This window comes from Orycteropus afer, unplaced genomic scaffold (genome assembly GCF_000298275.1).
Source record: "Orycteropus afer afer isolate SDZICR_OR568_19922 unplaced genomic scaffold, OryAfe1.0 scaffold00612, whole genome shotgun sequence".
In the NCBI taxonomy this organism is placed as follows: Eukaryota; Metazoa; Chordata; class Mammalia; order Tubulidentata; family Orycteropodidae; genus Orycteropus; species Orycteropus afer.
Window position 1 is genome coordinate 1317904 of NW_006922199.1, and position 15507 is coordinate 1333410.

At 52.2% G+C, this 15507-nt stretch overlaps 1 protein-coding gene across 1 annotated transcript in view; it reads left to right on the plus strand.

Annotated features, from left to right (window-relative positions):
- MYO7B (myosin VIIB) overlaps nt 1-13721 on the plus strand; it is a 151072-nt gene extending 137351 nt beyond the window's left edge. The window contains exons 31-47 of the mRNA XM_042783052.1: nt 1797-1914; nt 1992-2118; nt 3404-3570; nt 4587-4768; nt 5681-5808; nt 6140-6297; nt 6834-6987; nt 7552-7707; nt 8809-8914; nt 9944-10057; nt 10364-10451; nt 11276-11382; nt 11898-12083; nt 12349-12465; nt 12766-12849; nt 13056-13175; nt 13620-13721. Coding sequence (XP_042638986.1) covers nt 1797-1914; nt 1992-2118; nt 3404-3570; nt 4587-4768; nt 5681-5808; nt 6140-6297; nt 6834-6987; nt 7552-7707; nt 8809-8914; nt 9944-10057; nt 10364-10451; nt 11276-11382; nt 11898-12083; nt 12349-12465; nt 12766-12849; nt 13056-13175; nt 13620-13721 — 2214 coding nt within the window. The remainder of the gene's footprint in view (nt 1-1796; nt 1915-1991; nt 2119-3403; nt 3571-4586; nt 4769-5680; nt 5809-6139; nt 6298-6833; nt 6988-7551; nt 7708-8808; nt 8915-9943; nt 10058-10363; nt 10452-11275; nt 11383-11897; nt 12084-12348; nt 12466-12765; nt 12850-13055; nt 13176-13619) is intronic.
- Nucleotides 13722-15507: the final 1786 nt, after the last annotated feature.

Below are 15507 nucleotides of genomic sequence, written 5' to 3' on the forward strand. Positions count from 1 at the left end.
GGCAGCTCAAACCCAACAGCCACTCCTCAGAAGGAAGGTTGGGCAATCTACTTCTGTAGTGATACCGCCTCGGAAACCCAAGGAGGGGTCGCTGTGAGTCAGGCCCGACTCGATGGCACATAACAACAACAACAATATATATGCATATACATATGAATATACATATATATGTATGTATATGTATGTATATATATATGAGAGAAGAATACACTTGAAAATAAGATGACACCATATTTACCACTTCCCAACCTCTATCTTTGTTCTTAATGACTGCATAGTATTTGCATTAATGAATCATAATTTACTTCACTGATTCCTATTGTTGAATATTAAGTTTATTACCCATTTTTTCATTGCTAAAACAATGAAGTGAGCCACTTTTATACCAAAAAAACAAGCCAAACTCACTGCCATAAAGTCAATTCTGACTCATAGTGACCCCCCATTGGGTGTCCAATGCTGTAAGTCTTTATGGTAGCAGATTACCCCATTTTTCTTCAGTGGAGCAGCTGGGTGGATTTGAACCACTGACCTTTTGGTTAGCAGCCAAATGTATTAACCACTATACCACAAGAGTGCCTTTACTTTTATACACTTGACAGTTATTTCATCAGGGTAAATTCCTAGAAATGAGATTACTGAGTCAAAGTGTATGATTGCTCTAAAACATTTCATGCAGATTGCATATTGTCAAACCACCCTTCAGATATGTTGTATCAATTTACAGTCCCAAAACCAGAACATGAAGATTACCCAGCCATTTTTTTATGTAGGAGCAAGAGAAATATTTTATTCAGCAAACGAGCAATAAAAAGAAAGTTCCATTGTATATATTATATAGCCAGTTAGGAGGCAGATAGATGAGGAGAAGAAAGGATGAAGGTGGAGAAAAGAGAGGAAAGGAAACTTGAAAGCAGAGCCTGCAAAAGGGAGAAGTTGACATGAAGGTATGAGATCCCTGAAAGACATACCCAAATATGTAAAAGAAGAGAAGAAAGGTCTCAGTGAAACAGAGACACACAACAAGCCTGCCTCAGGCACAGAGCAAGACACAGACCCATATGATGTGTGTATTTGCAAGATGAAGTACGTGTGTGCACAGGCTCATGCACACAGACATGCATGTGCATGAACACATGCACATAGACCACAAAATACACATGCACAGACACACATGTGCACAGACACACCGAGACACTTGCACAAACAGGCACACAGACACTAGTGCATATAGATACATGCACACAAACAGGCAAGACACAGAGACACACTCATGCAGATACATGTGCAGAGATACACAGAGATATACATGCACAAACATGCATACAGACACATGAGTGCACAGACACATGCACACAAATGTGAAAGACACATGTACACAGACACATGCAAAGACACACATATGCATAGACATACATATGCACAGGCTTGCACAGCCTCTGTGCTGAGACACAATGAGTAGCAGGCCTATCCTACAACCCTTTGGCATGCAAATGTTAAAGAAGTTAAAAAGCCTTCTTCCCTTTCCAAAACCACCTCATGAAATGTCCTCACCCAAAGGAAGGCAAACAAGGGGTTGGAGCTACCCCACCAAAGCTTCTCTGGCCCCCAACCCTCAGCAAGCATTTGCTTTACATAAGGTAGAAACTTCTCAGAATAGTTCATCAAAACAAAACAAAATCTGAATACTGGGTGAGGGATTAGGAAGGATAGAGCGACTGGTTATGCAGGCAAGCAATGGTGAGAGATTTGTGGTGGAGGTGACATCAGCATCCCAAGCTCTGGCTCTCACTCAGGCACCATACAACCAGAAGCAAGAGACAGTGCTGGCTATGAAGGAGCAGGTGGTGGACACAGCCCGCCTAAAGTGGCCGCTGCTCTTCTCTCGGCTGTTTGAAGTTACTGCACTTTCTGGTAATGACACTGGAAAGGCTGGGGAAGGCTGGGCCCTGGGGCCAGTTCAGGCTTCACACCACCTCTCTTCCCACCAGGCCCTCAGCTTCCCAAGACTCAGCTGATCTTAGCTGTGAACTGGAAGGGGTTGTGCTTCCTGGATCAGAGAGAGAAGGTGCTTCTAGAACTCTCCTTTCCAGAGGTCACAGGACTGGTCACCAGCAGGTGGGTGCCCTGAGGGAAGATGCTCCAAATCACAACCTTAGTTCTTGAAACAATGAACATGAGGGTCCAGGGAGAGACAGGAGAGAGGAGGCTCCTTGCCCCCAGGAGCCAACTGGGGTGAGAGGACAAGGATCAACAGCTACAGTTTGATGGTCATTTGAATAGGAAATGACCCTACCTGTCCCTCATTAAATACTCCTGTGCATTAACATTGCCCTCTTTTAAAAACCCTGGAAACAAGCACATTAAGCTTATAGAAGCCTTCTGGTGTACATTCATTTATCATTTCCTTTCCCTCTTCATAAGGATCTCTGGTGGCACAGTGCCTGAGGCAGTTGATTCCTAACCAGAAGGTTGGAGGTTCAAACCCACCAGCCACTCCAAGGAAGGAAGACTAGACAATCTACTTCTGTAAAGATTTACTGCCTTTTGGGTCACCATGAGTTAGAACCGACTTGATGGCAGTGGGTTTGATTTTTTTGGTTTTTCCCTCTTCACGCTCAAGAGCTGCTCCCAATAAGAGTACGGATTTCCTAGAGGAAGGAGGGGGTGGAGCCTGGGTATATATGGCCTCACGTCAGGGCTGGGCATTGGACTTACCCAGTCTCCATCCAATCCCCACTCAAGAGCCTCCATGGCTCTCACCTACTGGGAACGTCTTCAAGCCCTTTGCAGTGCCCTGCCCACACACTGCCAGCACCCTCTCCAGGCTAAAGTATATCATGGTTAACATGACCACTGTGATCATTACCATTGGGGTGGGTGCACTCAAGACACCACTTTCTGAGGCTGACTGTGTGCTGGGCACTTCTATACATACTGTGAAGACTTGCAGCACCACCCATTATGCAGGTGAGTAAACTGAGCACATAGAGGCTTGGTAGCTTACTTGAGGACCCAGGGTGACCACATTGCACAGCAGGCACCCCCTCTCAGCTCTCCCTCTCTGTATGCTGCCCTGTCATGGCCCTGTACCACCACCATCTCCCCAACTTCCCATACCTGACACTAACATACCAGGGCTCGGCAACTCCAACTGTCTCTGAACTCAGGTCCTCAGGCCATAGTCCCATACCCACTCCCCCTGCCCGTCATCATCTGGGAGAACCCAGTAGACCTAGGCTCACATATGCCTGTCAGGTACTGTTCTGGCTCTGGCTCTGGCCCTGGCAAGTTACTGAACCTCATTTGTAGCTCCAGAGAGTCCTTCCTTCTGTGGCCATACAGGGGCTGAAGCAGGGGAGGGAAGAGGCCTCTTGTCACACAGCACCCTGTGTCCCCTCAGGGCAGCCAAGAGCAGGCAAAGCCTGACACTCTCCACGCTACATGAAGAGGAGTACGAGTTTGCGACCCCCAGCAGTGTGGCCATTGCAGAACTGGTGGCCATGTTCCTGGAGGGCCTGAAGGAGAGGTCTGTGTTTGCCATGGCCCTGCAGGACAGAAATGCTACAGGTGCCTGGCCAGGAGGGGCTGGGAGGAACCCAGGCCAGTTAATGGGAAATTGCCAGAAGAGGGGCAGTTAGTGGAAGGAGGGTTAGAGCCTACCATGGTGAGCAGCTATGGGAGAGATCTTTCCCTCTCTCACCTGCTGTTTCTGCAAAGTGAGGGGATTTGAAAAGGTGATCTCAAGTCCTTCTGGGTAAACCTTGGCCCAGAGTGTAGAATAGAGTCCATTCTGTACCCCCACACCAAGTGAAGAGCCTGGGCTTTGAGCACCAGCCCTATCCTGTTACCCTACTTCATAGACACAGAATTGGGCACTCAGAGAAGAGAAGTAGCAGCTAGTGTGGCTGAGGGAGTCTGAGTCCAAGCAGTCTCATTCTTCCCAAGGCCTACTTGTGTGCCAGAACTCCAGAGAAAGGGGAGATGAGGATCATGGGCTGTGGGGACACAATCACTGCAGGGCACTTAGGGGAAGTGAAGTTTACTTAGGGGCTTCAGAACAGAGAGGACTCCTGGGATACATAGGAGGGAGAAGGTGTTGACTGACCACTGCATAGGCAGGGCTAGGTTTGGAGTCTCCAGTCAGCCCTGAATGCATGATCCCAGCTTACTCATTCACTCCCTACATCAACCTGAGGAGGGAGAGAAGTGTTCTCCTCAGTATCTCCATCTCGTAGAGAGTTCACTCACACAGTGATTCATCATCACTGCCACTCAGGCCCAGGCCTGGTGACCCCAGCTTGTACATTCTCCCTCCCTTGTCTACTTGCCCCACCCTTAGTCTGTCCTATGACCAGGTTTGAGGATGAGGCTCTCGAAGTGCATACAAAGGGGTATGGGGAGGGGCCTGACCACTAGTCTCCCAGCTGAAGGCTCCCATCCCTAATCCCATGACTGGGGCTTTAAACAGCTGGCTCTGCACCTATTTCCTCACCTGTCAAGAGGTCAGGAATGACAGCCTACAGCTGGCCCTGCAGAGCCCAGTAACAGTGGTTTTTGTCCCCGTGTATGACCTGTACCTACAGATGATGCCACCCTCCTGTCCTTTAAGAAGGGGGACTTGCTGATCCTGTCAAAGAAGCAAGGACTACAGCCTTCTGAGAACTGGATTCTGGGCGAGAATGACAGGACAGGGCAGACAGGGCTGGTGCCCATGGCCTGCATCTATACCATCCCAATCATCGTCAAGCCCTCGGAACAGCTGCTGGTAACCAAATGCCACCTTTGTGCAGCCCAGCCTGGGATGTCAACTAGAAGCCAGCTTGGGGCCTGGACCCCACTTTGCAGAGGCTAGGAGCCACCTTGGCATTAGGGCTACTCCACAGCCCCTAGCATCCCTATGGGTGATAGTGATGATGACACAGACTGTGTTTGGGCAGTGCCCCACACTGTGCTCACCAGTTACCAGGTGCTCAGTGATGGGTGTTTCCTCCCTCCTTTCCACCCAAGGACCAAACTCTCTCTACCCGGGCCTCACTTAAACTCTGACCCACAGCCTATGTCCTGAAAACCCATGTGTCCCTATTCCCCTGTGCCCCAACCTACCCCAGTCCTCAAGACCAAGCAATGTGGCTAATAACATGGGAAGGCAAGAATGGGCAAGCATTTGAACATGCACATATTGAGCACCTACTGTATGCCTGCTGCCTACAATACAGGAGTGAACAAATAGCAGCTCTGCCCTCAAGGAGCATTGTAATTAATGACCAATTAATTGCAAGTGTGCAAACTGCTTCCAAGAATAAGCACTGGTTTTTACGGGAGAAAATAGTAGAATGGGGGTCACCCTGAGGGAAGGATGTTTCTGCTGATGCCTGAAGGAAAGAGAACCACCAATAAGGATGAGAGATACCCCTGAGCAGAGATGCTCTGGGACAGGAGGTCCATGGATCTGAAGAACCCTGAGTTGCTGCATCCCAAACAGAATGGTCTAGCCCCATAGCCATTAGTGCTAATGCCCTAAGAGAAAGGAAATAAGTTTAGAGAGGCTGAGTCAGTGATGACATGGGAAGGGGTAGGCCAGGACTCTCCCTGAATTAGAGGCCAGTAGGTCAAGGGGTTCCTTGAGGAGGGGCCTTGTGGGCAGTGGCTCCTAAGTGCCCAAGTCTCTGCCCTGCAGCTCCTGCTGGCCATGTCACCAGAAAAGCGGAAGCTGGCAACCCGGGAGGGGCGGCCTACAGAACCCTCGCCTGAGGAACAGCTCAAGGAGCCACACACTCTGGAGGAAATTTCCTATGAGCTCTTCAGGTGCCTGCCCAACCAGGCCTTACCCTTCCAGGGCTGTGGGAGGCCACAGCAAACAGTCATGGAGGAGCCAGGAGTGGTGTGGCAGGGACCCTCTGAGCCCAAGGCAGCAATCCCATAGCAACCCCAAGTGGTCTGAAGTAGTGGCACACCTTACAGATGAATCCAGTGGGTGCAGAGAGCATGGACCATGGGGTGTGGTTGGAGTCTGGGGTGTGGTTCTCTCCAAAATGTGCTTTACACCACAAGGGAGGGGGAGGGGGCAGAAGGGCAGAAGAGGAGCCAAGTGAGAGAAGCCACTCATGACACTTATGCCTGGCCTCTATCCTGACAGGGCCCCAGATAAGGAATCAGTCAGCAAAGCTATGTTCTCCCTGGCCTGGACCCAGGGCCACCTTTGGTCTTATTCTTCTGAGCCGCTGCGGCAGCCTCTGCTCAAGTGTGTCCATGCAAATGCCAACCTGCGAGACTCTGCCTGCCAAATCTTTGTTGATATCCTTCCTGGCCAGCACTACCTCCAGGGAACAGCACAGCCACCCTGCGAGGGAGCTGACTCACAGAATATAGGGCAGAGTCAGAACACAGCTCACTGTGGGCCTGGGGCATGGAACAGTATAGAGTCAGGGTCAAGGGTTAGTTTAGGTGGAACTAAAGTCAAAAAGGGTTTATGTGGGGCTGGGGCCAAGAAGTATAAGGCCATGATCAAGGATTAGTGTGTAACAAGAGTCAAGGTTAGTGTGGGGTCAGGGTCAATGGTTAGAATGGGTCTGGAGTCAGAGATCAATGTGGCACTAGGTTCAAGGAGCCAAATATGGGTTAGTGAGAGACTGAGGTTGAGGTTTAGGACAGAGCCAAGGTCATGGGTCAGAGTCTAGCTGTGGGTTAGAGGATCAGCTTGGGGCCAGGGTCAGAGGTCAGCTGGAGTTACAGTCAAGGTCAGTAAGGGACCATTTCAGCCCTCTGAGATGAAATACTGCAAACCCTTCTTTTGGGGCCACCTACAACCCATTTCTTCTTGACGGCCATACCTATCCTCAGGTACATGGGTGACTACCCTTCACGGCAGGCCTGGTCCTCTTTGGAACTCACAGACCAGATCTTCTCATTGGCCCTTCAGGATATGGCCTTGCAGGATGAAGTCTACTGCCAGATCCTGAAGCAACTGACAAACAACTCTAACAGGTCTGCTGGAGGGCAGGCAGCACACATGAGTTATTTATCTGCCTGGCCCCAGGAGGCTATGCCCATTGCTCAGAAGGGAAGCTGCTGGAGGCTAAACAACTTGTGAGGCATACTCAGAGTGGGCACAGGAAACACTGGAACCTAGGTCCGCCCTATTGACTCCCACCACCAGGAAAAGACTTTTAAAGTCTGCTCACTCCCCACCCCTGAGCATAGTGTGCTCCATCAGCGAACAGGATAATCTGGGCCAGGGTCACGCTCCCACCACTCTCCTGTGTGACTTGTCAGGCCATGGCTCACTGATCTTAGTATTCTTCACCACAAAATGGGCACAGGTCCCCTCCCCATAGCAGATAAGACTGTGGGCATGAAAGGTCTCTGTGGTGTTGGGCAGTGGCTAGCATAGTGCAGCCTTACCTGGGTCCAGTGACTCTTTACCCTAGCCAGCCTCCCCTGTAATGCCCCACAGCCTCAGAACAGGTCTCATGATTCACTCCCCAACATGTCTGGCTGTCCTAGGCCTCAGGAGGGAGGCCTCCAGGCTTACAGGTGCCACCCTTGCAGGCACAGCGAGGAGCGGGGCTGGCAGCTGCTGTGGCTTTGCACAGGCCTCTTCCCACCTGGCAAGGTGCTACTGCCCCATGCCCAGAAGTTTGTGGATACTCGGAAGAAGAAGCTGCTGGCCCCTGACTGCAGCTGCCGCATCCAGAGAGTTCTGAGGTGAGCCTATCACCCTCATGCTCACCAAATAGTACAGGCAACCCAGAAAGAATGCAGGTAACCATGGTGGGGCTGCTGGTAGCTCATCAGCAGAGCCCTCCTCTCTAGAAACTGGGATCAGTGTGGGGAGGCAGTACAAGGCCACTGAGCCTCAGGGAATCACGGCTAGTGGTCAGGGAAGCTGCCAGTAGACTGTCATAGAGTGAGACTGACCCTACCACTGTCAGTCCAGGGCAGAGGGAACCTTTTTGAGGCCAGACAGTGACATGGATTCCAAGCTGTTCTCCCACCTTAGCCCCAGTCAAAGGTAGATGAAATCAGAGGCCCAACCTTGTGAGTGTGTGTGCACCTTATCCCTCTCACAGTTGGGAAGTTCTTCCTTGGATCAGTCTTAGTTCTCTTCAGTGCCTCCCACCTCCCCGGTATAGCTGTGGGAGAGGAGTGGGGACAGAGGTCACCTCATGGGCTTGGCCGAATGACTGGTCCCATGACTTCAGTGGCAGGGAGAGATGGGCTCCAGGTCCCCACCCTGCCTGATGCCCCTGTTGCATGAGAACAAAAACACAAACCAGTCCAAGCACATCCATCTGCCAGCACCCCTACTCCAGAAGTCCCTGGCCTGGCCAGCCTTTTATCTATGTGTGTCCCAGGAAGTGAGACCAGGACTACCTCTATTACCTCCTCTGGGGGCCACATACACTGAGTACCCTAGACAGGGGTATCTAGGTTACTCCTTGTTTTATTTCTCACACTAAACTCACTGCTGTTGAGTCGATTGTGACTCACAGTGACCCCTCCTTGAGTTTCTGAAGTGGAATCTCTACGGAAGTAGATTGCCCACCCAATCTTCCTTCTGAAGAGTGGCTGGTGGGCTTGAACCACCAGCCATCTGGTTAGCAAAGAGTCAAATGCCTTAGACTCTATGCCACCAGAGCTTCCCTTCGCCCCACCCCCCCCCTTTTTTTTAGCTCTTAGCTAGAAAGTTTTCTTCTATGAAAAGCAGATGGAGAATAAAAGCAGTTCCCTATCCCAGGCCTGGAGGCCTAGGCTCGGCAGGTGGGGTGGGCAAGGTGGTGTCCACAGTATCCTGTACTGTTCTAGGCTGGGACCCCGGAAGCAGCCTCCCCACCAGGTGGAGGTGGAGGCCGCAGAGCAGAATGTCACCCGCATCTGCCACAAGGTCTACTTCCCCAACAACACCAGTGAGGTGAGACGGGCCTGCCCTTCACAGAGACACCCAGCTTACAGGCTGAGCTGCACAAGGGTCTCAGCCTTACAGAGGGTGCAGGTGAATTTCTCCCCTCTGGCTGACACATCTGAGGAAAGCTGAGGGACACAGGATGGACACAGGCCCATTCTCAGCAGTGTCTCACTTCTGTCCTTCTCCTACTCCCTCCATCTACTCTGAGAAACTGCTCCCACAAACCTGACCTAAGTGCCCTGTGCAAACCAGGCCCTGGCTGGGCTGGGATAGGGTGTAACATCCAAGGCTAGCCTGAAGCACAGGTGTGCAGGAGCTCAAGCAGAATAGTGAAGAAGGCTAGGGGCCTTAGGAAGTCAGAAGCAAAGACTTCCCCAAAGGCATAAACTAGGCATTTCAAGCTGAGGGCCACAGCAAAACTGGGAGAGAAGAGCTAAGAAGAGTAGGTAAAGCAGGATGAGGGGCCTGGGCTTGTGGAGCCCCAAGGGCTTCTGACCTTGCCTAGTGCATAGTGAGCAGGTGTTCCATTACTGAGTGTGGTTTGTGGGGAGAGCTGTTACCGGAGCTGGGATGGCAGAGGACCCAGTTGGGAGGTAGAAGGCCCACCAGGACATGTGGGTACAGAGGCCCCAGGGAAGGAACAGACATGAGAAGAGGGCAAGGAGGCTGAAGTGGCAATGCCACCCTCAGCCCACCCCAACAACATTTTGGCCTTTGTGGCCCTGGGGATATTCAAGTCTTATACCAGAACATTGCCACAGTTTGGTTGCAGGGCTCACAGAGCAAGTTTGGAAGCCAGGGAAGTTTGTCCTGTGGCTAAACAACATAAAAAACTGGCCTCTTTCTGGAACAGGGCTTGGGGGGATGGGAGCTCACCATCCTTGGCACAGAGTAGGCCAATCCAAGTCTTAGCAAGGAGGACACCTGTAAGGCTTCACAGGATTTCCCAAGCTGAGCCTTGGTCTGGGGAGAGCAGATCAGGGCATCCTGGGCTAGAACAGCTCTCAAGGCCTTACCTGCTACCTCTCTGCCCAGATGCTGGAGGTGGGCACCAACATGCGTGTGCGGGATGTGTGCCAGAGCATTGCCACCAAGCTGCAGCTGGCCTCCTGGGAGGGCTGCAGCCTCTTCATCAAGATTGCTGACAAGGTGCGCTGGGCAGGTGGGCAGGCAAAGCATGGCCTGTGGAGGCTGCCTAGGATAGCCTGGACCTCAGCCACCCACCCTAGCTGTCTGTGCTGGGTGGGACCCTTGCTCCCCAGCTTCAGTGAAGAGGAAATTGAATGGTGGACTCAGATCCCAGGCCCCTACTGCCTGATAGTGGTACATCCAACATGGCACTCAGTCTACTGAGCTATAGAGGGGCCCAACTAGGCTCAGCCCCTCCAGTGCCCTCTCTGGAGGCAGCTCCACCCATATGCCTCCCTGGCTCATCCCTTACCCACCCACCCCCAGGTCTTCAGTCAGAAAGAAGGAGACTTCTTCTTCGATTCCTTGAGACAGGTGTCTGACTGGGTGAAGAAGAACAAGCCCCCAAAAGAAGGTGAAAGTTGGTCTCTGTGAGGTAGGGTGGAAAAGGAGAAGGAGAAGGGAAGGAAATGCCTGTCTCTCTGGGGAGGGCCTGGTCCTCTTCCTTCCAATACCACACTGCAATCTGCAATCAAGCTTGACTTGTCCCTCCATGCAGGCCTGTACCTGGGAAGATTCAAGCCCAAAATATTCTGCATGGCTCCCATGTCCATTCATTCATTCATTTATTCATTCCCCTTTGTCTCTCTTGTGTGATAGGGTATAGCCAGGCCTGATACCAGGCAGAGAGGGCACAGGAGTGAATAACCCAGCCCTGCCTATGAAATACTCTCACCTTAGGCAGGGGCAGAGCATGGGGACAGGGCCAAAGCACATTGCATAATGCGGGGTGATATAGGATGCACAGGGACTGCAGGCCTGATCCCACTGAGAGGTCCAGGAGCATTCCTGGAAAGGTGGTCCCACACTAGTCTTGAAGGATAAAGGAGAGCTGGGGCCCTAGGAGGAAGAAGGGGTAGATGGCTTTCCAATCAAGAGTACAATAGGAGCAACCAAAAAAAAAAAAAAAACCCAAACTCACTGCTGTCGAGTCAATTATGACTCATAGCAACAATTGATGATTGCCCAACCTTCCTTCCGATGAGTGGCTGGTGGGTTTGAACCACCAGCCTTCTGGTTAGTAGTCAATAGGAGCAAAGGCAAAATATAAAGGGCTGCAGAGGCTAGGCAGTGGGTAGGGAGTCCTAGGGCCAGGCCAGACCTTCTGCGCAGTGAGTGGCCAAGGGCTGGTGTGAAGCCACAGAAAACGTTTGGTGCTTATTGCTACTCCTCATCCAGGGGCACCCATGACAATCCCCTACCAAGTGTTCTTCATGCGGAAACTATGGCTCAATGTGGCCCCAGGGAAGGATGTGAATGCAGACATCATACTCCATTACCATCAGGTACTGGGCCAAGGCATACTCCTACAGGCCAGGCAAGGCCCAGCCAGCTCTGGGTGGGCATACTTAATCCCTCCTTACCTTTGGATCCCTATCCTGAGAGGTTGGGGAGTTAGCAGGCAAGGCATCCACCCCACAGGACCAAGTCTGGGTGGTTCTGGAGCCAGATCTGAGTGCCAGTAGTGCTTGGGGATAGTGAATGTACCAGCACTGGCAGCACCACTGCCAAAGGGAAGGGACAGAGGCACAGGTCCTGCAGCCTGAGAAATACCAGCCTGCACTTTGCAGTGCCAAGCCCATGGGTCCAGTGAGATGTGGGGGCCCTGCCCACTCGATAGTTGCACCCTTGCCAGAAGTTCCCCACTGAAGGCTTTTGTGCATTGCCTGTTCCATCTTCCTAGATGAGGCAGGATAATATGCAGGTCCTGGTTATCTGAATAGGAAGGGGTGTATCTCTTGTGGTTCATAGCAGGGGCCTGAGGTCCAACTCTCACATGCACACATGCCCATTGCCTCAGGAGCTGCCCAAGTACCTACGTGGGTTCCACAAGTGTTCCAGGGAGGATGTCCTCCATCTAGCAGGCCTCATCTACAAGGCCCAGTTTGACAGTGACCGGTCCCAGCTGGCTAATGTCTCCAAAATCCTGCGGCACCTTGTGCCTGAGAACCTTATGCGCTTGATGTCCTCGGAGGAATGGAAAAAGGTGCTTGATGGAGGCTAGGGAGGGCCTTGGGACACTACTGGCCCTACCTTAAGAGTAGAGCAGCTTGGTACATGGATGGGGGGGGGGTACACAGGTCTGTAAGCATCAAAGCTTATGGATGCATAAGGTCTGTATGCATCAAAGCTTCCCTGCCCTACACCAGAGCCCTAGGAAGCTGGGGTGCCCTGCAAGGCATAGTCTGGGCCTCCATACCAGTCACCCTGCTCCATGCAGTGTGACTCCCTCATTGCTCTCACCTCTCCAGAGCATCCCTTTGGCCTATGACAAGCACGTGGACAAGACAGTGGAGGAGGCCAAGGTGGCTTTCCTGAAGTGGATCTGCCGGTGGCCCACCTTTGGGTCTGCCTTCTTTGAGGTGAAGGTAAGCCTGTCCCATGTCCAGGTCCTAAAACTGGCAGACCCTCAGCTCTGGCTCAGCAGACATATCTGGGCTGAAGGCTGGCAGCCATGTTTGGCAGGAGTATGTATGCTGGAGTGCACATGAGTGTGTGTGAGTGAGTGTATGTGAGGATGTGTGTATATGTATAAGTGTATGTAGAGTGTATAAGTCTGAATGAATGTGAGTGCCCATGTGTGCATGTGACACAGGGAAAAGGAATTCCCGGGAGTTGTCCACCTGGCCTCCTGGGTAGCCTGTGACCACCTTGCTCTCCCTTCCCAGCAAACCTCGGACCCCTCCTATCCCGACATCATCCTCATTGCCATCAACCGACACGGGGTTCTGCTTATCCACCCCAAGACAAAGGTAGCAGTAGAGCCTCAGGCTGGGGTGGGGGGCTGTCAGGGTCCTCAAGACCTGCTCAGGTGTATCACACCTATCTTCCTGCCCCCACATACACACACACACACACACACACACATTCCCTGGGCTCTGGTGGACCCCTGGGAAGTACTTCAGACTCGACTTATGTGTCATTCCAATCTCATCCACCCCTGCTTGCTCAACCTCAGGAACTGCTCATCACCTACCCCTTCACCAAGATCGCCAGTTGGAGCAGTGGTAGCACCTACTTCCACATGGCTCTGGGGAGCCTGGGCCAAGGCAACCGGTTATTATGTGAGACTTCGCTGGTGAGCCCCAACCCAGACCCACACCCCAGGGAGTGAGGCACAGCTAGCCCAGTTGTCCTCACCCCCTACTGCAACTAGGAGAGCTGCTCATAAGAGACCTGGAAAGTAAGCAAGAAAATGCCCAAAAAATGAGGCTTACCCAGCAGATCCCTGATTAGAGTAAGAGAAGGGGCTGGGTGAATCACTCAGGGCCCACAGCCAGTAGCCATGGTGGAAAGGCCTGGAGGCTGGGTTCCCTATGGTCCAGGGCCATTCTACAGTGGGAGGAGACATAGAGCACCTGGCAGTGCAGGCAGAAATAGGCACACCAAGTCAGCAGGGCCTTCCCTGGCCAGGTGTTCTGCTAAGGCAGAGAACTGAGGATGCTGCAGGGACCCTGAGTCCAAAACCCCACACGCCCCCCTGTACCCCACAGCCTCTGACTTAACCCTGTCCCCTGTCTAGGGCTACAAGATGGATGACCTACTAACCTCATATGTGCAGCAGCTCCTGAGCACCGTAAACAAACATCAGGGCTCCCGGGCCCTAGCTGTAGCTAGCCCCTAGGTGCCTCAGGCACCTTCCCCAGAGGTCCAGGCTGCCCTCCCTCAACCCTCACCTCTGGGCCCATGGCCTTCAGCTTCCTCTTCTGCTGCCTTCCAGTTGGGCCCCAAAGGAGTGAGCCTGGGGAGGGCAGTCTAAGAAACTCTACCCCCAGAATGTTCAATAAACATTCGTGAAACACTGAGAAGGAAGTCTGTCAATGAGAAAATGGGCAATGGGGCAGGATAGGAGGCTTGGGGACACTGGCAGTAAAAGGTCTTTTCCAGGAAAAGCATGGTGACTTCTTCAGGGACAATGGATGACAGCTCTTCTGGTGAATGACTTCATCCACTGTTTTCTTTCCCCTCTCACTCTCCCTTCTTCCCTCCCTCCTTCCTATTTCTCAGTCTGGGGAGAGGGCACCCCAAATCTATGAGTTCCACTGTACCTTTTCTCCTTCCCCAGAGTGGGTGGAATACATAGCCTATCCTCAGGAGGGCTTCAGTAGAGGTGCAGGTCATGTGAATTGTCTATGGTGAGCCCAACCCAGACACCACTCATACCTCAGGGAATGGGGCAGCCCTGTCAACCTCTGCTGAACAAAGGACGGAGCTAGATGCAGGATCTGGGAGGCCTGAGTTCATCCTTATGTGGACTGGCAGGTTCTGCCTGAGTTGACCTTCCCACTGTGCCACCATATGGGCATTGGTGGGCTCAGCCACTAGCACTGCAAGCTTCCAACTGGGCTGTCTTCCACCTCAGGCCCTAGAGTAGGGGGCTGGGGTCTAAGCCCCAACTCTTTCACCTACTTGTCTGGTGTATAAGTAGTCAGCAGTTCCCACAGTGGTGCATCCACAGGCATCACAGCCACCACCACCTTCAGCCCCTGATCCCACCACCCACAAACAACACAGGACTCTTGTGCTCATGTAAATAAGCCTTCATTGTGCACTGTGTGAACATTACATCCAGGTGTTGTCCCTGCCAAGAAGGAAGCATGGTTTACTCAGCATAGATCCAGGAGAGGAGCAGAGCTGGGGACCATGGAAGCCACAGGCAGGATGTGAGGAAGGAGCCACCTGAGTGATAGACTAGATGTATGAACATTGTCCCTCCTGATAATTGGGGGGAGGGGATGGCAGGACTTGCTGGACCAGTGTGGGCAGGGATCCAATTCTGAGCGAGTGACTGAGGGATTACAGGGTGGTTTCTTAGAAGCTCCCCAATCTGCTTGGTCCAGGGGCTTAGCCTCAGGCAGGGCTGGCCTCAGCTGTAGTTACCCACAGTGCCACATTGTGGGGACAGCTAATAGGTTAGAAAGGCAAATGGGGCCCTCTGGTATGGAGGCTACATAAGTCCTCTAGGAGAGCTTGTGCCACCAGATCAGTACAGGCTAGGGTGGGGCAGTAGAGAAAGGATCTATGCTCCACAATGGGGCTGGTGACCCTGAACCGTGGGCTCTTGTCCCTGGAGGACCTTGGTTGAAATGTGCCAAACACAGGTGCAAGTGACTCTTGTTGTGCCAAAATGTGAGCATGGTGACAGCTTACCACCTCTGGCCCCCCAGCCTCTATCCCAAACAGGATAGAAGGAAAGAGAGGAGAAATAGCAAGGAGGAAAGGGAGACAGAGCTATGGGAAGTGGGGGAAAAGGAGGAAATGGTGATCAAAGAGGAAAGGACAGTAAGAGGGAGGAGATAAAACAGGGAAAGGAAGGAGAGAGATGAAGGAGGTTAGGCAAGGAGTCAGAGCAGAAAGCAGAAGTGGGAGGTGATCTAGGGAGGGAAACCAGCAAGAAGGAGAGGGAAATG